Raw genomic sequence first — 22,144 nt, forward strand, 5'->3', positions numbered from 1 at the left:
TTAAAAGTATGGCTCTCCTTAGCATTGAATAAGATGGCGCACAGGGCTTGGAGCTGCTTAAGTGATGACTGTGTTCTCACCACCTCTGTTCCCCAGGTTGACCGGGGAAACAAGGACAGAAGATCTCGGGCTGTTGACTGAATTTACCAGTATGATTTCGAAACTGGGCATTTCAGGCACACAAGCCCTTGCCTAATATCTCTTAGCACCTAAAGCCCACTGAAGGGACCATTTTTCCTGTCTCACAGGTGCACACAGATCGAAACTTCATTCCAGCAACCACAGAACTAGAGGAGGCTTGGTGTCCATGTCATGCGAGCGAGGTAGAGTCAGCTAGGAAAACCTGGTTGGCAAACCAGGCAGATCGTTTTCTTTCTGTTAACCCAAGCTCCTGCTGTTTTAACACATACTGAAGAGAATAACATGTTGATAACCTGGGGCTCTGCTCTTGCTTTCAGGCTCTGCCCCATGGATCTGATGAAGGGTGTTGGACAATTTGATATCAAAACCAGGTGGGGAAAATATCCATGGAGATAATTTATTAACTTAAAATCTCATATGTATATAAACAGTTACCCACATTAAAAATGATACTCTCCAAGGTGAGGATAAGGCATGCACTGAGAGGGGTCTACCATAGCCTCCATCCACCTCACTAATGACCATGGACTTCCTCCAGCTTCTCTCCTTTCCACCGGTCCCTTCTCAGAGTCTCTGGCCATGGTGCTGGGAGCAGGGCCAAGTGAAAACAGTGGCCCTGAGGGAGGAGAGACTACCTCCTTTCCCCAAGACATTTGGGGTTTTCTAGTTAAGTCCTCACCATGCAGGTCCAGTCTGGATGACACAAGTGTACCTATGGGAAGGATGACTGTCAGCAAAGCTTTTCCTTGATTGACCTTAGTTTCCTAAATCAAGCACTTTGGGCCCCTGTAGGAGCTTCAACGGACCTACTTTGGCCTGTCCCATTTTGCAAATATTGACAGGTTTTTCTCTCACAGAGTGGTGGGCAGCAGGGTGGGCAGTGTGGCGGCATTATCTGCAGCACCCCTAATATGTGTCTAGTCTTGCTCTGAGGAAGCAGCAGAAGCAACCAGTCATTGTTGCGAGCACTTTACCAGGAAGAAAGGCTGACTACTCTGTGTCATACCCTCTCTCTGTAGGATATCTGCAATTAGGTCAAGCTTCTGGGCTCCACAACAGCCTCAAGGCTCTACAACCACCTTTTCATATATATAGGTATCTCAAAGTCAGACAAATGAAGATGTTAACATACGCCATTCAGTTCATAAGGAAGACATTGGATTAGACACAAATTCACATCCTATTGCCCTGACACACAAGAAATGCCTATAGGATAGAGAAAGGCAACTGGTGTGGGGACGGAGCATATGAAAAATATGTTTGACACTCTGCTGAAAATCCATCTTTGCTCTTCCAAACTGCTCATGCAGGGGGAGAAGCAATTAAACTCCAATCTGTGGCATGTGACCACCACCGCCCCCTGCCAAATTCCCTTAGTTTATGTCTCATTTAGCATTCTTCTAAAGGCAAACAAGCTTCTTAAAGAAAGCATAATCCTTTCCTTAGTCCTTCTGGCACCCTCTTATTCTAGAGATCTGTAAAGACACTGGCAACAAATGCAGTGTGTGCTTATGGCTGATCCAAGGGAACTGGATGTACTTAAGGTGCTCTTGACATATGGGGCAAGTAAAAGATAGTTCTAGAAACCCAAATTTGAGAAAATGGCTGAGGGCTCTCAGTTTTTTCTCCACACCAAAGTAAACACAATTTTTCAAATGCTTTCTGGATGGGATGAAATTGACTCAGTTCCTGTCAAGGGGTGAACTTTAAAAGGATACTTTAATCTGCAGTGTTTTTTCAACTTTTCAACTGGATGCCTAAAACTAGTCAATCCTGACCTCAGATGAAGGACTGGTGTTGGTAGATCCCATTCTTCTCTTCAAAGAGCAAAAAGACCCAAGTGGAGGAAGGCGAAGTAGAGGGGGTAACACCTCAGGCAGAAGAGACATGAGATTTCAATCCATCCACATAAAGAATCTGTTTAACAAGGTTTTTGTAGGCTGAGATAATCTAGTTTTGATAAAGACTTTAGGGAAGCCCTGTAGGCTCACTAAATGCAGTTTACCCTGGGTGGTCTGACCTTGGCTACCAATGCTAACTGACAGACTCTTGGTTCCACTTCAAGCCTGGGGTTGGGTGAAATGGAGAGAGAAACAGAACAGATCAAATAAGGTCACCAAGTAGACACATCTGGGGACACACCTTCCTTGCTTCCAGTGACTGGAAGTCATCAACTCATGGGCTCTACCAGGTTCATCATGCTGCCTAGGGGCATGAGAACCCACTGGAGCCCACTGTAAGCTGAAGGACCCATCTTAAGAGCTCTGCCAAATAGAAGAAGAGAAAGAATGAGGTTGCAAGTGTACTTTTTCGACAGGTCTTCTCTGGGTCAAAGAGAGGAGTGGAAAAGATAGGGAGATTCTGCTTGGGAGTGGAGGAGAAGAATGTGGCAAGTAGAGATGTTTCTTTGGAGTCACGGGACAATAGCCTGAGCAGAGCACATCAAAGGCGCGATCAAGCTAGGGCCTTTGATCCTCATGAGGTAAGAGGGAGGACCAGGGAAGGCCTCTCAGCCTGTGGCAGCTGATGCTCCTCTCTCCAGTGGCATCTTCCCCGGAGACAGCCATGGGCAGCTCACAAATACAGACATTTAGGTCAGTAAAAAGTACTGGGCTATTGCTTTTATTTATCCTGGGAAATGGGTGGATGGCAGGAAAAGCATGTCAGGCCTGTGTCTCCATTTTACTTCCTGAGGGCAGTCACTCTATGTTGTGACTTAATGCTGGTTTCCAAGGATTGGTTGGGGCCCTCCCTCTAGCCCACTGTACCCTTTGGTTACGGCTGATGATTACTGGAACTGACTCGCAATTGGTTGTTGGTGTTGCTTGCGATGGTAGGGACACCAACTCCAACTTCGGAATTAAATGACTACACATATACAGAGGTAGGCAATGAGGGAACAGAGGTAAAGGTGAGGTGGAGAAGTAAAGGGAGTGTCTTTCTGAAACTGCTTATGTTGCAAAGGGGCTACTTTTAAATCAGAGGGATTTTTCTGTGAAAAGGTCTTCCTTGTGCACGAAAGAGAACCAACCTTTTCCCACTAAGTATTGAGAAGGAAACACTCTGGAAATGAGGCTGAATATGTTAAGTCCTTTGCATGTAGAAAGGGTCCTATGTTAATTTTCAAATCTCTGTTTGGCACAGAAAAGATACTGCCCTCCCCCACTCTGCCCTTAATGTGTCACCTACTGAGGGGTCTGATCAAAACCACTCTGGGTTTGTAACATGATTTCTATGTTCAACACATAACAGGATGTTAGTGAGAGAGGCCCCTGTGAGAGGAGAGACGCGGTTAGTTTGCGATCAAATAATTTAAAATCCTAGATCAGGATATAAAGAAGCCCACACATTTCAGATGGAAATTTTGTAGCGTGTGTTTCAACGTCAAATGAAAAAGATATCTTCCAGAATTTGATTCTCCTCCAGGTCTTCGGGGGTCCTGCCTGTCCCCATCTTGTTCCAGGTTGATTTTCGAGGACTGAGTCGGCGATTACTGTGAATCCAGGCCCCAGCTTCTCTGGAGGAATGGGGTTGAGGTTTGGGAGCAGATTTTGGACTCAGAGATTGAACCAAATCCAGCAGAGAGGTCTCATACCTGCAACACACACAACCCACACAGAAAATGATCAGACCAGTGGAACATTAGAATCCAAGAAGCCTACAGAGATGCGCTGCCGGGAGCAAGAATCCAATCACTGATCACATCACATGTGAGAGGGTCTACAGGAGGAACTTCAGGGAGAGTAAACAGCAGATGGCCCCCACAGCCTGCCTGTAAGCTGTTCTCTTCTGCTGATCACCAACATTCTTTTCTCAGCTATGAAGAGAGACTGTGGAGTAGGCAAAGGAATGGTGATAACAGTAACGACGGCAGGAGTAGCATTTACTGTAGGCTTATTAAGTGTCAGGCACGATTCTTAATGCTTGACATGTATTCAACCTTCCCTCTGAACAACCCTATGAAGCAGATACTTTACTAAGTCTGATCTCTAGTATGTACACGAGGAAACCAAGGCTCAGGGAAGGAATTCATCCAATATGAAGCCATTATATGGCACATCCAGGATTTGGACCCAGGTAGTTTGTTTCCAGTGCTCTCATTCAGGACATTAAAGCTTCCTGGTTCAAATCTCTGCTCTACCATTTGCCCGCTGTGTAATCCTGGGAAAGTTCTTCAACCTCTCAGTTCAGATTCTCATTCATAAGGGGCTAAGAGAACTCCTGTTAGGATTAAATGAATAGGTTGGTATATATTAACACATTAAATACTCAATAAATGTTAGTTCCATCCTGCTGTCTTACTCCCATTCTCTCTAGAATCTTGGGAAAAGAAACTCTTATCTGAATCTATGAAGAGCTCCCTCCAAAGAAAAGACTGCCTTGGTGTCCAGCATTTTCATCAAAAAGGGTAGGCTAGGGGCACCTGGGTGTTTCAGTGGGTTAAGCCACTGACTTCGGCTTGGGTCATGATCTCAGGATCCTGAGATCGAGCCCCGCATTGGGCCCCTTGCTCAGTGGGGAGCCTGCTTCTCTCTCTGCCTCTGCCTGCCTCTCTGCCTGCTTGTGCTCTCTCTGTCAAATAAATAAATAAATAAATAAATAAATAAATAAAATCTTTAAAAAAAAAAAAGGGTAGGCTACCAACAACAAGAGAAAGAAAGAGAAATTAAGGAGTTGATCCCATTTACAACCGCACCCAAAATCATAAGATACCTAGGAATAAACCTAACCAAAGAGGCAAAGAATCTGCATTCAGAAAACTAAAAAGTACTCATGAAAGAAATTGAGGAAGACACAAAGAAATGGAAAAACGTTCCATGCTCATGGGTTGGAAGAACAAATATTGTGAAAATGTCTATGCTACCTAGAGCAATCTACACATTTAATGCAATTCCTATCAAAATACCATCAACTTTTTTCAAAGAAGTGGAACAAATAATCCTAAAATTTATACGCAACCAGAAAAGACCCTGAATAGTCAGAGGAATGTTGAAAAAGAAAACCAAAGTTGGCATCATCACAATACCAGAAGCTCTATTTCAAAGCTAAAATCATCAAGATAGTATGGTACTGGCACCAAAACAGACACATAGATCAATGGAATAGAATAGAGACCCCAGAAATGGACCCTCAACTCTATGGTCAACTAATCTTCAACAAAGCAGGAAAGAATGTCCAGTGGAAAAACGATAGACTCTTCAACAAATGGTGTTGGGAAAATTGGACAGCCACATGTAGAAGAACGAAAGTGGGCCATTTCCTATTATCACAGATACAAATAGACTCAAAATGGATGAAAGACCTAAAAGTGAGACAGGGATCCATCAAAATCCTTGAAGAGAACACAGGCAGCAACATCTTCAACTTCAACTCAGCAAGTTCTTCCTACAAACATCATCAAAGACATGGGAAACAAGGGTAAAAATGAACTATTGGGACGTCATCAAGATCAAAAGCTTTTGCACAGCAAAGGAAAAAGTCAGCAAAATCAAAAGACAACTGACAGAATGGGAGAAGATATTTGTAAATGACCTATCAGATAAAGGGTTAGTATCCAAAATCTATAAAGAACTTATCAAACCCAAAGAACAAATAATCCAATCAAGAAATGAGGAAAAGATATGAACAGACATTTCTGCAAAGAAGATACCCAAATGGCCAACAGACACATGAAAAAGTACTCAACATCAGTCAGGATCAGGGAAATACAAATATAAACCACAGGGAGATACCACCTCACACCAGTGAGAATGGCTAAAATTAACCAGTCAGGAAACAACAGGTGTTGGTGAGGATGTGGAGAAAGCGGAACCCTCCTATACTGTTGATGGGAATGCAAGTTGGTGTAGCCACTCTGGAAAACACTATGGAGGTTCCTCAAAAAGTGGAAAATAGAGCTATCCTATGACCCAGCAATCACACTACTGGGTATTTACCCTAAAGATACAAATGTAGTGATCCCAAGGGGCACGTGCACCCAAATGTTTAAAGCAGCAATGTCCACAATAGCCAAACTATGGAAAGAGCCAAATGTCCATCAACAGATGAATGGATAAAAAAGGTGTGGTGTATATACACAGTGGAATACTATGCTGCCATCAACCCCCCCCCCCCCAATCCTGTCATTTGCAAGTATGTGGATGAACTAGAGGGTATTATGCAAAGCGAAATAAGTCAATCAGAGAAAGACAATTACCATATGATTTCTCTGATATGAGGAATTTGAGAGTCAGGGAGTGGGGTTATGGTGGGAAGGGAGGGAAAAATGAAACAAGATGGGACTGGGGAGGGAGACAAACCATAAGAGACTCTTAATCTCAGGAAACTAACTGAAGGTTACTGGATGGGGTAGGAATAGGGTGGCTGGGTTATGGACACTGGGGAGGGTATGTGCTATGGTGAATGCTAAGAATTGTGTAAGACTGATTATAATACATTATATTATACAAATGTAATGTGTACTATATATATTATATTAATGTATAATAATAATTATATGTTACAAACAAATAATACATTGTATATTAATAAAAAATTGTTATAAAAGTTAAAAAAAAAAAAGGGGGTAGGCTTAGAGAAGCAGAGACATTGATACTACTAGCGGTCAATAACACCCTCATCCATAGCCCATTTCCATGTATTCCCACTAGAGAAAGCCAAAGGCATAAATGTATCTGCCTCCATACTCATTCATATACAGGGCCAGGTAATTTCTACAGATAGATCATGAAGCCTTGAGCAGTCGCACACGACCCTGGACTTGGCTTAATGATCTGTTGTGGTCTTGAAACTCTTGATTTTATCTTTGACCTTGTGTTTTACAAATGAAGTCTGATGGGACACGAGAGCAGGTATGTGAACGGAGGAGATAAGCGAGGTACGCACATGCAGGTTCAGGCCTACAGGCACAGTGGGCAATAGGCAGTGTGTTTGCCTGCTTGCCTGCCTGGTGTGCACATTCCTGCCCAAAGCAGCCTGGGGTGCTGCAGGGCTCTGAGAGAGTGGCTGGGGTTGGGACCTGAGCATTCTGGTGATGGCGATGGCAATGGTGGCAGCAGGAGAAGCAGCAGTTGTGGTAGCACTTGCTGGCTTGCCTGTCTTTTCCTGGAACCCATCCCCAAGGCAAGATATTAGCTCTCCGGCCTGAACACAGGGAGGAGAATGGTAGCGTTTAGGCAATATACATCAGTAAAATATTATAAAATAAAAGCATACACATGGATGTTGCAATAAAGCATACTGAAGAGATATAAGAATTCTTCAAAGAGTTTAGAATCAGGTTTTAAAACCTGCTGCATTGGGGTGCCCAGGGCTCACTTGGTTCAGTGTCATACTCTTGATTTCAGCTTGGGTTATGATCTCAGGGTCCTGCGATGGAGCCCCTGAGTTAGGCTCTGGGCTGGGCATGGAGCTTGCTTAGGATTCTCTCTCTCCCTCTGCCCATTGCGCCCTGCCCCTTCACCCCACTTACATATGTGCTCTTGCTCTAAAACAAAACAAAACAAAACAAAACAAAACAAACCCAGAACCCTTCCCCGCTCAAAAACCAGCTGCACCATTGCTAAGTAAATACCCAAGGGTTTAGAAATTAAATGTAAAAATTGTTGCATCTGATGGATAAAAATCTTATTTTCACATGTAGCTTCAAATGAACCAATTAATGAGGATGACAATTTTAAAATTAGTTTTTCTTTGTCATGGAAGATACGGTTATAGAAAGCGTAGGTAGGTGTTCTGAATTATATACAAATCATTAAGTAACTTTTGGTTTCTTATAGAACCTCTACAAGTTATGGGACATACCAGAGAAAAACAACACTGAACTTATATTCAAAATTAGATTTTCTGACATACATAAAACTAATGTGCATAAAGAGTTGTACCTTTTTAGAAAAATTGTTCTGTGTCATCAGCTCAAGAGATACTAGAATTTATATTTTGAAATCATTTATCAGAAATCTATCCTAGTGTTGCCAAGCCTATCAAATATTCCCAACAGCTCCAGTATCAGTTGTATCAGCAGAAAGATTCTTTTCAAAATTAAAAATTACCAAATATTATGTGTAATCTTTCATTTGCCAAGAGTGACTGATTTGCTTTTAATTGTATCGTTTAAAATAAAGTTGCTAAATGTATCAATTTTGATGATCTAATAAATGAATTTAAAGAAAAGTGAGCCAGAAAAATCTTATGATCAGTCATTATCATATTAATACGGTATTATTTATTATATAAAGCTATGACCTCAAAAATAGAAATTTTTATCTATCTGTAGGTTTATGCTATTACTCATGTATCACCATTATTGGTCACGGCTATATAAATTTATAGAGGATAAAGTTTTGTATTTTGTTACCTTTAACAGCACATTTTCTTCCTACTTTTTTTTTTTTAAGATTTTATTTATTTGTTTGACAGACAGAGATCACAAGTAGGCAGAGAGGCAGACAGAGAGAGAGGGGGAAACAGGCTCCCTGCTGAGCAGAGAGCCCGATGCGGGGCTCGATCCCAAGACCCTGAGATCATGACCTGAGCAGAAGGCAGAGGCTTAACTCTCTGAGCCACCCAGGTGCCCCTCTTCCTACTTTTTTTTTCATCCTTTTTGAACAAGGGGTTCCACATTTTCATTTTACACTGGTCTCTTAAGTTATATAGCTAGCCTGCCGTCAAGTCCCAGGCAAGATCAGACTAACATCTCAGGCACGGAAATGTCAAATTTTCTGTGGTACGAAAACTGTAAATTGAAATTCTTTTGAGCAGAATTTTTTGGGGCAGATTTTATTCTCACAGCATTAAGGCACTATTTCAATGTAATTATCTCTGCTATTCAAAACAATGGTTTCTATGTTCAACCAAAACATCTTCATTTAAGGTGTAAACCAAGAGTTGGGTACTGTTTCCAAGGAAGTTTCTTTATCAGAGACAGACCTTCTTCATGCTCAAGGAATAGGCTTTTTTTGAGTCTTCGTTGGAAACATGTGGCAATCTTGTGGTAATATTCATCTCTTTATACAGACTGTCAAAACTTTTTTTAAAAGTTAGAAACAATGGAGAGGTATATTTTTCTATTACAATTTCGTGCTTAAAACAGCTAGGGAGAGATACTCTGAGGAAATAAATGAGCTGTTCTCTCTGTTAAAAAAAAATAGAGCCCAAATAATGGGGATCAGAAAGTATGCCAGAAATCAATCTTTCAGAGGTATAAGCTAAAAGCTAAAAAAATAGAGAGTAATGAGAGGGATTTGTGTTTAAAGACTGATTTAGTAGGTACCAACTTATTTGATCATTTGAAAAATAAGTTGTGGGGTTCAAATTCTTTCACAGTACTCTTACATACAATATAGTAGAAAAGATCTTTACAATATGGAAGGAGTGACCCACTAAACCACAGAGAGTTAGACCTGACGTATTAGGATAAGTTAGTTTATGTGGCAGAACAAATTAACGTCAAACTCCAATGGCTTCATGGAACTCAAATATATGTCATGTTTATTTTATAGGCTCAAAATAGTTCCAGGCAGAGTGGCTCCACTCTCTTATGGCTACATCATGTGGAACACGTAAGCTTCTCTATTGTTTTGGCAGGGCAGGGAAACCTAAGAATTGTGCATAGGTTTCCAGCCTGGAAGTGACACACTACTACTCCTTCTATCGGAGCGGCCAGAACCAGTCATGTAGCTCCAGAAGGAGAGGAGAACTGGGTATCGGCAAACACTCAGTAATGCTTAGTCATGGAGGACCGGGTCTTGGACAGAATTTGAAATAATTCTCTTATTTTACTGATGAGGAACCTGAGGTCCAGAGAGCTATAAGTGAACTGATTAATGTCAAACAGCAAGTCAGGGGGCAGAGCCAAGTGGTTTTATTCTAGGCACTGTGACTTCCTGGACTTGGGTATCTTCAGTCTTTCCACCAAGATAAATTAGATGTGTAACTAAAGGAAAAGTAAAAGAAGAAAATGGCTGCTGTTTCCAATTGCATTTTATTTTATTTTTTTTAAAGAGAGAGTGTGTGCATGCACAAGTGGGTAGGGGGAGGGATGGAAGGAGAGGGAGAGAAAGAATCTTAAGCAGGTCCAGAGCCTGACTTGGGGCTGGATCCCTCGACCCTGAGATCATGATCTGACCAAAATCAAAAGTCGGACACTTAACCCCCTGAGCTATCCAGGTGCCCCTACATTTTATTTTAAAAGTATATAGTGTGACCAACTGTAACTCAGCATGAATATATCCACATTCTTAATCAACTGGGCTATCTTTTTGCCAATGATTTCATTTACCCTAAAGTACAAATGCTTATCTGCATGGTTCTGCTGTTATCACAAAAACTCTCTTTCTCTAGAAGCCATCTTCTATCATGGACTACATTGTGGCAGAAGAACCAGAAAGTCTGTGGTAGACAAGGATCTCAGATTTCATGTCTCCCTTATGGCTAATTTCATTCAACAAGTATTTTAACAGTACTTTTGCTATCAGGAAAGACCAAATAATTTAGCAGATTAAAAAGCAAGAAAATAGCCAAGATTGCTTTAAAAACCAGAGCCTGAGAAATCACCCAATTTTACACTAGAATTATATATGCAATAAAGCAAAATAAAAAATGAATTCCTATGGCATTTTATACTAAATACCAGCAAAGAGCAGTGTTTATCAAATTGTTTTCTGTGAGCAGTGTGTCTTAGTTTGCTGAGGTGGTATGTGTCAGGAGGTTAGTTATAAAGTTGATTAACTTGGCCTGACAGATGGGAGTTTGGCATTTAAACAATTTAAAGGGATAGGTAACTTATTCACAATCTATCAAATACCATCCCTATGGTATGTACTCTACTTGAGCCATAGGCATTGGCTTATCTTGCATCTGTACCTCACAGAGCCAGTACTCCCGAGTTACCTGGGCACACAGGCTGACTTACAAGCTTCTTTATGGAGAGGCGATAAGCAGAGGGCTTATTTGCTTTATTTTGCCAGTCCCATCCAGGAAGCAATTTGGAGTAGGCTGTACTGGCATTAACTCTGTTCTCCTAGAGCTCTTGCTCCAGTTTTGGTTGCCTCTGACCTAGCATGACACTGAGACAAAACCCAGGGGAGGATGCGGTCTCTGGAGCTTTCCCCTCACATTCCCTTTTATATCTTTTGGGATTTCAGATCTCTCCTGAATACCCTTCTCTTCTCTTGCCTTTTAAATGATGGCATGTCCCAGGGCTCAATCCTCAGCTCTCATATCTTAGGCAATTCCATTCATTCACATGATTTTTAAGAATATCAGTATGTCCTAAACATATAGCTCCAATGTGAAGCTTGTTTCCAAGTTCCAGACTCATCCCCAACCTGCTGCCTGATCTCTAAACTTGGATGTGTAATAGGCATTTCTAATGATCCTAAACAGAAGTCATTCCCCCCCACCCCCTTGAAATCCTGCTCGTCTCCATCAATCCAGCTATCTCTGGGCCTGAACACATGATCTTTTAGGGTGCTCTGCTGTCAGACCTTGCTTGCTCCCTCTGTTCGTTAATGCCACCTCCTTAAAAAGGCCTTCCCTAAACGCTCTGTCTGAAACAGCCATCATGCCATAGCCGCTTTATCTTATTATGGTGTTTTATTTTCTTTATATCACTCAATACTACCTAAAATACATGATTTATTGCCTATCTCTTTCAATAGTAATAGACTCCATGAGGATGGGGTTCTTATTGTGTTAATTGATACTATCTCCAGTGCCAAGAATGGTATCTGATACAAGGCAGGTGTTAAATATTTGTTGAAAAAAATGAATGGTCCAATGGCTTAGATTTTAGTACCTTCCTTCGTAAGCAGCTTTTTAAAATTTTTGGACAGCTAGTCTTTTAAAAAATCACAATACGGGGTATCTGGGTTGCTCAGTTGGCTAAGTGGCCAGCTCTTGGTTTCGGCTCAGGTCGTGATCTCAGGGTCCTGGGATACAGCCCCATGTCAGGGTCTGTACTTGGTGGGGAGTCTGCCTGAGATTCTCTCTCTCCCTCTGCCCCTCTCCCCACTCTTTTTCTAAAATAAGTAAATAAATCTTCAAATGATGCCTCTACCAAAAAAAAAAAATCACAATATATTTCACACATTCTGAAAAGTACTACCCATCCACATATTCTTGTTCTTATTTTACAAAAAAGGATACTACACATATGGTTTGTATAAACTAACTTCATTTTATATACTGGGACTATTTTTTCCTTACCAATTTTTTACAACACCATTTTTAATGAAGAGCACTTAGGTTAGGTCCAAGGTCCTTTGAGATGAAATCAACTATGTCTCTTATTCCTTCTCTCAACAGGTCAATGCCTGAAGGAATTCCCCACTACAATCCATCACAGATTAGCAAAACACTGCTATCTCTGTTATATTCTGTACTTTCTCCTTCTTTATTCCCATCCCTTCCCATACCTTCCAACACTTCTGGAAATTTGCTTCATGTCAGACTTGGCTATATTTTGTACCCCTCTTAGAGTTCTTCCTTAATCTCCTCTTTTTCCTGAAACCTGGCTCTTTGCTGAGGTCAGTGCTTTCCCTACATTATTCTCAGAAGGCATTGTTTATACTCAACATACCCTATGTGTGTCATGGCCAAAGGTAGTATTGGAATCGTCACTGCTTCTGTTATTGCTTGTTGCTAACTTGTTGCTAACTATTCCCCCATTACCACATTCAACTTTTATCAGTCTGAGTATCCTGTCATCTGCTCTACCACTCTCAACCTCTCTTCATCTGTATCATCTATTTACCCACTCGCTTTCAATCACTGAAGATGTTAACACTTGATTCAGTCTTCCCCTTCAATTTAACTTTTGCCGTCATCCTTGCTAATGTTAACATCACGTGAATGACACTGGACCAACACCCTGACTTCTTAGTTCCTTGACATCTCAGGTCAAAGACTTTCTCGTCATATCCTGGAAGGTGTCATCAATTAAAATGGCATCTTTTTTGAATTCAGTAATTCAAATGATCTACTACTTTCTGATGCCCACATGCTACCTTCAAACTTGCTTTTTTAACTATTTCCACTATCTCTATTGGTCTCATCAGACCATTAATTCAAAAAATCATTGTTCTAAGGACTAAGAATAAAGTGGTGAACAAATCTGCTAAAATCTCTGTCCTGGTGGGACCATTAATATCATTAATATCATACTTTCTTCCCTTTATCCCTCCCTTACTCATCTTGAATTTGATGGTCTGGCATTCCAATCACTCATTTAACAATGCTCTTAATAATGTGTCCACAGTCTTTCTGTCCTCGCCCTTAAATCTGGCAAAAACATAATACTGCATGAACCTAAACGTCTGTCTTTTCTGTGAGTTATAGTTGGGCAACTTAGTGTAAATAAAACAATGTTCAAAGAAACAAGCAAACAAAGAGCAGATCCAATATAAATTCATTGCCATTAACCTTAAATGGGTGCTACATATGTTCTGACAAAGCTACTGTATTTCTCTAATCAGCTGTTTTGTTCTCCTCATTTCCCCTTCTCACTACTTTCTTAAACAGATGGCCTTGCTTCCCACTTCAGAGAAAAACAGAGGTCATTAAAGAGAAATTGTCTTTACTCTATCAAGTTTACAACTCTTTCAGCACTCATCATTTCCTCCTTTCACACTGAAGGAAGTGATCCTTCTTTCAGACAAGACTAACCACTCCATTTATGTTTCTTAGGGGCATTTTTGTATTGATTATCCACTCTAGAATCTTTTTTTTTTAAAGATTTTATTTATTTATTTGACAGACAGAGATCACAAGTAGGCAGAGAGGCAGGCAGAGAGAGAGAGAGAGAGAGAGAGAGAGAGAGAAGCAGGCTCCCTGCAGAGCAGAGAGCCCGATGCGGGGCTCGATCCCAGGACCCTGAGATCATGACCCGAGCCGAAAGCAGTGGCCCAACCCACTGAGCCACCCAGGCGCCCCTCCACTCTAGAATCTTTAATCTTCACCTGCTCACTGGTTAATCAAGGGCACTTAAGAAGACCTCCCCTTTCATAACCAAACCATTTCTCAATTTATTACAATCTGACTTTCATCTTCTACCACACCACTAAAATTGAAATCACCAAATTCACCAATGACCTCCATATTGTTAAATCAAATAGATTTTTTGTAGCACTTATTTTACATAATGTCTCTGCACCATCCAGTGTGGCTGACTGCTTCTTTATAAACTTCAAACTCTTTTATTGAAATAAAAATACACACAGAAATGCACCTATTTAAAGTATGTAGTTCAGTGGTTTCTAGTTTATTAAGAATTAGGCAACTAGGGGCACTTGGGTGGCTCAGTGAGTTAGAGCCTCTGCCTTTGGCTTAGGTCATGATCTCAGGGTCCTGGGATTGAGCCCTGCATCAGGCTCTATGCTTAGCAGGGAACCTGCTTCCCCCTCTCTCTCTCTGCCTGCCTCTCTGCCTACTTGTGATCTCTGTCAAATAAAATCTTAAAAAAAAAATTAGGCAACTATCTCACAATTTAATTTGAGAACATTTTCATCTCCCCCTGGCCCCTAAAGAAACCTTGTTACCTATTAGCAGTCACTCTCTATTCCTACCCCCTCTCCCAGACCTAAACAACCACTATCTATCTCCATAAATTTGCCTGGATATTTCATATAAATAAAACCATACAATATATAGCTTTTTGTGACTGGCTTTTTCATTTAGCAAATGTTTTCAAGGTTCGACCATGTTATACCATATATCATTACTTCACTCCTCTTTGTTGCCAAATAATATTCCAGTTTGGATAGACCACATTTTGTTTATCCATGCATCACATGACAGACACTGGGCTGTTTCCACCCTTGGTTAGTGTGAACAGTGCCTCAATAAACAGTTATGTACAAATTTTGGCATGGACATATGTTTTCATTTCTCTTGGGTAGATAAATAGGAGTGGGGTTACAAACTCTATGTTTAACCTTTTAAGGAATTGTCAGACTGTTTCCCAAGCTGGATGCACCACTCCATACCAGTATGTGGAGGTCTTTTTTCTGAGACTGTTAAGCTTCTTCAGAGAAGAATCTTTCAATATTCTACATGGTAATGAGATGTGGTCTACTTCTGGGCCAGGGAAAGAAGCCAAGCCTTCCATTTGTAGACTTTGAATTTATCCTATTTTCAGCCCAATCTGATTAACCTCACCTTAAAAAGTATAACATTCCGCAATGTCTCTTCTCTGTTGAATTTTCTAGATAGAGTTAGTCTCCAGTCTTCTGCTTGGGACTAAGACTCCATATATGGCACTGTGGCAGTGGCACTGTGTTTTCTCAATTCTCACTTCACATGTGCATTCCATAATATTTTTAGTTCTACTTCACATCACTACTTTCCATTGTTCATGTTGCTTCTAATTCCCAAAACTTCCGAAAGTTCTGTGACATCCATCTTTTTTTGTGTGAATACCTTTCTCAGTGCTTTCTATGTGGTAGCTTCCTCTGTTCTATTTAGTAAGTTACTAATCTTCCATTCATTTTCCATTTTCCACAAATGTATATAAATCTCTGGTATACTGATGAATCTTCTGATATACTTATTCTTGTGAACTCCCTCCTTTTAAGCACTCACTTATTGTCATCGTATTGGTGTTTTAGGAAATAGATAAATATAAGTTCTCAAATTATCTTAGCTAGGGAATGTATTTTCAGAGAGGTTACATAAATTGCTTTTAGGTTTGCTTGTTTATTAACTTATTCAAAAATTTACTTCTTAAAAAATTCTCTTTTAGGTTTGTTATTAGGAGGGATCCCCTAATTTTTTCATTGCTCATATGAATAAATCCTCCTTCCCCACTGTATCTTTCAAATAGCTAATGCTGGTACAGAGATTTAGAGTAATTAAGTTTTATACAATATTGAAATCTTAATTTCTTTAGATGATTTTTTCAATTGATTCTTATGGGTTTTATGGGTGAGCAATTACACTGAATATAAATAATGATAGGGTTTATGTGTTTTCTATTATTTGCATTATTTGTTCTTATATTATTGTATTGGCTAACAATTCCAGGGAAATGCTAAAACTATAGTTTTTTTTTAAAGGTTTTATTTATTTGAGAGAGAGAGTGAGTGAGACAGAGAGAGAGACAGCAAGCACATGAATAAGGGCAGAGGAAGAAGAAGCAGCAGACTTCCCTGCTGAGCAGGGATATGGCAATATGGAGCTCAATTCCAGGACCCCGGGATCATGACCTGAGCCAAAGGCAGACCCTTAACCAACGGAGCCACTGAAGCAGATTTAAAAGGAATTATCTATTGTTTAACTTAAGTATTTGCCATCCAGATTTTCTTTATTATGTTAAGTATTTCCTCTTTTGGCTTAAAAAAATTAAGAATGAAAAATTAATGTTAACAAGTAACTTTTCAGTATATATGGAGATGATAATATGCTTTTACTTCTTTGATATATTGCTAAGGAATATTCTGGTTTTGGCTTCTGAAATAGGAACCACATTCAAGACCCTAGAATATATTCTCCTTGGTTATGTAGTATTATTCTTTTTTTTTTTTTAAAGATATTTATTTATTTATTTATTTGACAGACAGAGATCACAAGTAGGCAGAGGCAGACAGAGAGAGAGAGAGGGAAGCAGGCTCCCTGCTGAACAGAGAGACTGATGCGGGGCTCGATTCCAGGACCCTGAGATTATGACCTGAGCCGAAGGCAGAGGCTTAACCCACTGAGCCACCCAGGCGCCCCGGTTATGTAGTATTATTCTTTACACATACTATTAAATTAGATTCCTTACAATTATTTAGGGGTTTAAAAATGCTGTATTTATAGGGAATATTTGTTTATAGTCTTCTTTATGGTTCTTTTTTCCCTATATATTATCCTTACCTGGGTGGGAAAAAGGAATGGTATCAATTCAAGAAAGAATGGCTTTATAAAGAAAGTAGAAGGATCACCAATGACCATACTGGGCCAGGAGTCCTCACATAGGTCTTCTCAGGAATCCTAAAATAGTTCTTCTCAAAAGTTCTCTAATTGCTAAAGCAAACCTAGGCTGCTATTCAGGTTTCTGAAGCATTTACAGAAGATAAAGCATATTTTATAAGTGCTTCACAATCACTTGTCAAGCATCAATAAAAAGGCTAGTAAGAATAAGGGGGTGGTCTTGAACCTGCCTATGAAACAGCAGACCCCATAGGAGAACTACTCATATAGATCAAGAGAAAATCAAGTATGTGCAAACATAGGATTTAGGGTACTACTCAGAACCTTACCTTTCTCTCTCTTGTTTTCCATTCAACACAGGTGCTATTACAACAGGACTTCGCTAACTCTAATTTAACATATTTCTTCCTGAAGTGATTATAAGCCACAGAAAGAATACTATGTAAAGTCAGTTCACCTTGAAAGGAGGCTAAAGAATTTACCAGAAAGTCAATGAGTATATGCAAGATTCCCCAATCAAGAACAATTTTTAAAAATATTTTATTTATTTGAGAGAGAGAGAGAAACAAAGTGAGACTGTACAGGACCATACAAGCAGAGGGAGGGGCAAAGAGAGAGGGACAAGCAGACTCCCCACTGAGTGGGGAGCCCAGTTCGGGGCTCCAATCCCAGGACCCTGAGATCATGACCAGAGACTAAGTCAGATGAACTGACTGAACTACCCATGTACCCCTCAAGAACAATTTTAATATAACATATTAAAAGGCGCAGCTAACAGAGTAAAATCTCTTACTTATGTTATTATAATTTATATTTTTCTGTAATCTTTACCTTTTCATCTAAGACTTAGTTTCTTATACAGAACTAGAGGAGCTACAATTATGAAGAAGAAAACAAAGTTGGAAGGCTTATATAACATGGTTTTAAGACTTACTGTAAAGCTACATTAATCAAGACAATGTGGTACTAGTAAAGGGTAGACCAATAGAAATAGTAAATAGTAAAGGGTAGATCAATAGAAAAAATAAGATCAATAGAAAAAATAAGAGTCCAGAAATACACCAACACAAATATGATCAACTGAAGTTTTTACAGATGAGAAGTTAATATAGTGGAGAAAGATAAACTTTTCAACAAATAGTGTTGCGACAATTGGACATGCATATACGCAAAGCAGAAGATGAAGGACGAGGAGGAAGGAGGGAGGAGGAGGAGGAGGAGGAGAAGAAAAAGAGGAGGAGGAAGAAGAATCATTTCAGTATAAACCTCCCACGTTATACAAAAATTAACTTTACATTCACCAAGACAGACCACATTCCGGGCTAGAACACACACCTTAAAAAATTGAAAAGAATAAAAATCATAAAATGTCTATTCTCAGATTACAGTGGAGTTAAAGTAGAAATTAAAAATGGAAAGATAATTGAAAAATCCCAAAGAACATAGAGATTAAATAATATACTTCTAAATAAAATGTAAATCAAAGAATAAATCTCAAAATAAACCAAAAAATATTTTTAACTGAATAAAAATGAAAACACAACTTAACAAAGTTTGTGAGATACAGCAAAAACAGTGCTTAAAGGGAAATTTATAGCAGTAAGTGTATATATTAGGAAAAAAAGAAAAGAAATCTAAAATCAATCACCTGACTGTCTACCTTATGAAACTAGAAGAAGAAAAGCGAACTACATCTGAAGGAAGCAGAAGAAAATAAACAACAAGGAGAGCAGAAATCAATGCAATTGAAAACAAGAAATCAACAGAAAATCAAGGAAATCAAAAGCTAGTTCTTTAAAAAGATTGATAAAATTGATCAGTCTTTAGCCAGGCTAACTAAGAAAAAAAAGGGATGACAGATACTACTAATACTAGAAATACAAGAGGAGATATTGCTATAGAGCCCATGAACATTAAAAGGGTAACCAAAGAATACTATGAACAACTCTATGCCTACAAATGTGATGACACAGATGAAATGAACGAATTCTCTGAAAGGCACAATGTGCCAAAAATTGCTCAAGAAAAAATAGATAATCTGACTGGGCCTGTATCTATTAAAGACATTGAAATGCTAATTAATAACCTTCTAAAACAAAAAGCTCCAGACCCAGACAGGTTCACTGGTAAATTCCACCAAACATTTAATGAAGAAATTAATACCAATTTTCTTTCAGAGAATTCTTCCTAACACATGCTATGAGCCCAGCATTACCCTAACACCAAAACTAGACAAAGACACTACCAAACAACTATATATCACTATCTTTCATAAACATGGATGCAAAAATTCTCAACCAAGTGGGATTTATCCCAGATAGGCAAGGTTAATTCAACATTTGAAAAATCAATTAATGTAATCCATCACATCCACAGACTGAAAAAGAAAAACACATGATCACACCAATAGTTGTAGAAAAAGTAGCTGACATATCCAAAACCCATTAATGATGAAAATGCTTAGTAAATAAAGGGAACTTCTTCAACTTGATAAAGAATATCTACAAAAAAAACCCCAAAACCAAAAAAAACAAAAATCCCAAAGCTAACATTATACTTAACAAGTTGAGAAAATTGCAGCTTTCCCACTAAGTTCAGCAATGAGACATGGATATATTTTGCCACTTCTTTTCAACATCATACTGGAAAAACTAGCTGCTGTAATAAGACAAAAAGAGGAAATAAAAGCTGAGAAGAAGGAAATAAAACTGTTTTTGTTCACAGATGACATGACTGTCTATGTAGAGAATACAAAAGAATAAACAAAAACTCCTGCAACTAGTAAGTGATTATAGTCAAGGTTATAGGATACAAGGTTCATATATAAAAGTCAATCACTATATACCAGCAATGAACAAGTACAATTTGAAATGAAAAAATACAATACTATTTACAATAGCATCCTCCAAAATCAAATACTTAGAAATCTGACTAAATATGTACAAGATCCACATGAGGAAACCTAGAAAACTCTGATGAACAAAATCAAAGAACTAAATAAATGAAGAAATATTTGAGATTCACAAACAGGAAGACTCAATATTGTCAAGATGTCAGTTCTTTGCAGCTTGATCTATAGATTCAATGTAATTAGTCCCAATGAAAATCCCAGCATGCTGTTTCGTGGATATTAACAGACTGATACTAAAGTTTTTATGGGGAGAAAAAAGATGAAGAATAACCAACATAATACTGAAGAACGAAGTTGGAGAACTGACACTATCTAACTTCCAGACTTACTAATAAAGCTACAGTAATCAAGACAGTGTGGTATTGATAAAAATAACAGCCAAATAGATCAATGCAATACAACAGAGAGCCTAGAAATAGACTCACTTAAGTTTAATCAACTGACATTTTGACAAAAGAACAAAGATAATACACTGGAGCAAAGACAGCCTTTTCAACAAATATTCAAAGATAGGCTGGGACAAATGGACATCCATATGTAAGATAATAAATCTGAACACAGACATTTCACCTTTCACACAAATTAACTAAAAATGGGCCATAGACCTAAATGTAAGATGCAAAACTAGAAAATCCCAGAAGATAGAAGAAAAGCTAGATGACCTTGGGTATGGTGATTACTCTATACAACACCAAAGGCAGTAGCCATAAAGGGAATAATAGATATGATGGGACTTCATTAAAATTAAAAACTTTGCAGCAATTTCTTGCTTGACACATCTCCAAAGGCAAGGAAAACAAAAGCAAAAATGAACTATTGGGACTTCATCGAGATAAAAAGTTTGTGCACAGCAAAGGAAATAGTCAACAAAACTAAAAGGCAACTTACAGAAAGGGAGAAGATAGTAGTAAATGTCTTATCAGATAAAGGACTACTATCTAAAAATCTATAAAGAACTTAATCAAACAACACTCTAAAAACAAAAAAATCCATTCAAGAAATGGGCAGAAGACTTGAACACACAGTTCTCCCAGGAAGAGTTACAGATGGCCAACAGATACATGAAAAAATGTTCAAAATCACTCAGCATCTGGGAAATACAAATCAAAACCACATGAGCTCCTGCCTCACACCTGTCAGAATGGCTAAAATTAACAAGTCAGGAAACAACAGATGTTGGTGAGGATGCAAAGAAATGGGAACCCTTTTACACTATTGGTGGGAATGCAAACTGGTACAGCCACGCTGGAAGAGAGCATGAGATTACTCAGAAAGTTAAAAACAGAACTACCCAATGACCTAGCAATTATATTACTAGGTATTTATCCAAAGGCTACAAACACAGTGAATCAAGGGGGCACATGCACCCCAATGTTTATAGCAACAATGTCCACAATGGCCAAAATATGGAAAATGCCCAGATTTCCATCAATAGACAAATGGATAAAGAAGAAGTGGTGTGTGTGTATGTGTGTGTGTGTGTGTATAAAATTTTACTAATTTTACTACTATAAATTTTACTAATTTTTAAATATAATTTTACTCATTTTACTAATACCACACACACAATGGAATATTACTCAGCCATCAAAAGAATGAAATCTTGCCATTTGTAATGATGTGGTGGAACTAGAGGGTATTATGCTAAATGAGTAAGTCAGTCAGAGAAAGACAAATACCATGACTTCATTCATATGGGGAATGTAAGAAACAAAACAGATAAACACAGGAAAAGGGAAGAAAAAAAAATAAGATAAAAACAGAGAGGGAGGCAAACCATAAGAGACACTGAACTCTAGGAAACAAACTGAGGGTTGCTGGAGGGGTGGTGGGTGGGGGATGGGATAAGGCATTATCAGTGATGGGCATTAAGGAGGGCACTTGATGTCATGAGCACTAGGTGTTATATGCAACTGACGAAGCACACATTCTACCCATGAAATGAATAATATACTATATGTGAACTAAACTGAATTCACATCAAAAATTAAAAAAAAATTTAAAACTTCAACTTTACAAAAGAAAATGTCAAGAGAATGAGAAGGCAACCCACAGACTAGGAGAAAATATTTGCAATGGACACATCTGATAAAGGACTACTATCCAAAATATATAAAGAACAGTTAAAACCCAGCAATAAGAAAGCAAACAACCCAATTAAAAAAATGGACCAGAGACCTTAAC

At 38.9% G+C, this 22,144-nt stretch overlaps 1 protein-coding gene across 5 annotated transcripts in view; it reads right to left on the reverse strand.

Moving 5' to 3' along the window:
• The window catches only part of KIAA1328 (KIAA1328 ortholog), a 320,199-nt gene continuing 298,055 nt past the window's right edge, over nt 1-22,144 (reverse strand). For all 5 annotated transcript variants that reach the window (XM_032310986.1, XM_032310985.1, XM_032310989.1 and 2 more), the window contains one exon: nt 1-3,736. In XM_032310986.1, the coding sequence (XP_032166877.1) occupies nt 3,526-3,736 (211 nt within the window). In that variant the 3' untranslated portion in view covers nt 1-3,525. The remainder of the gene's footprint in view (nt 3,737-22,144) is intronic.

This window comes from Mustela erminea, chromosome 13, assembly GCF_009829155.1.
Source record: "Mustela erminea isolate mMusErm1 chromosome 13, mMusErm1.Pri, whole genome shotgun sequence".
NCBI lineage: Eukaryota > Metazoa > Chordata > Mammalia > Carnivora > Mustelidae > Mustela > Mustela erminea.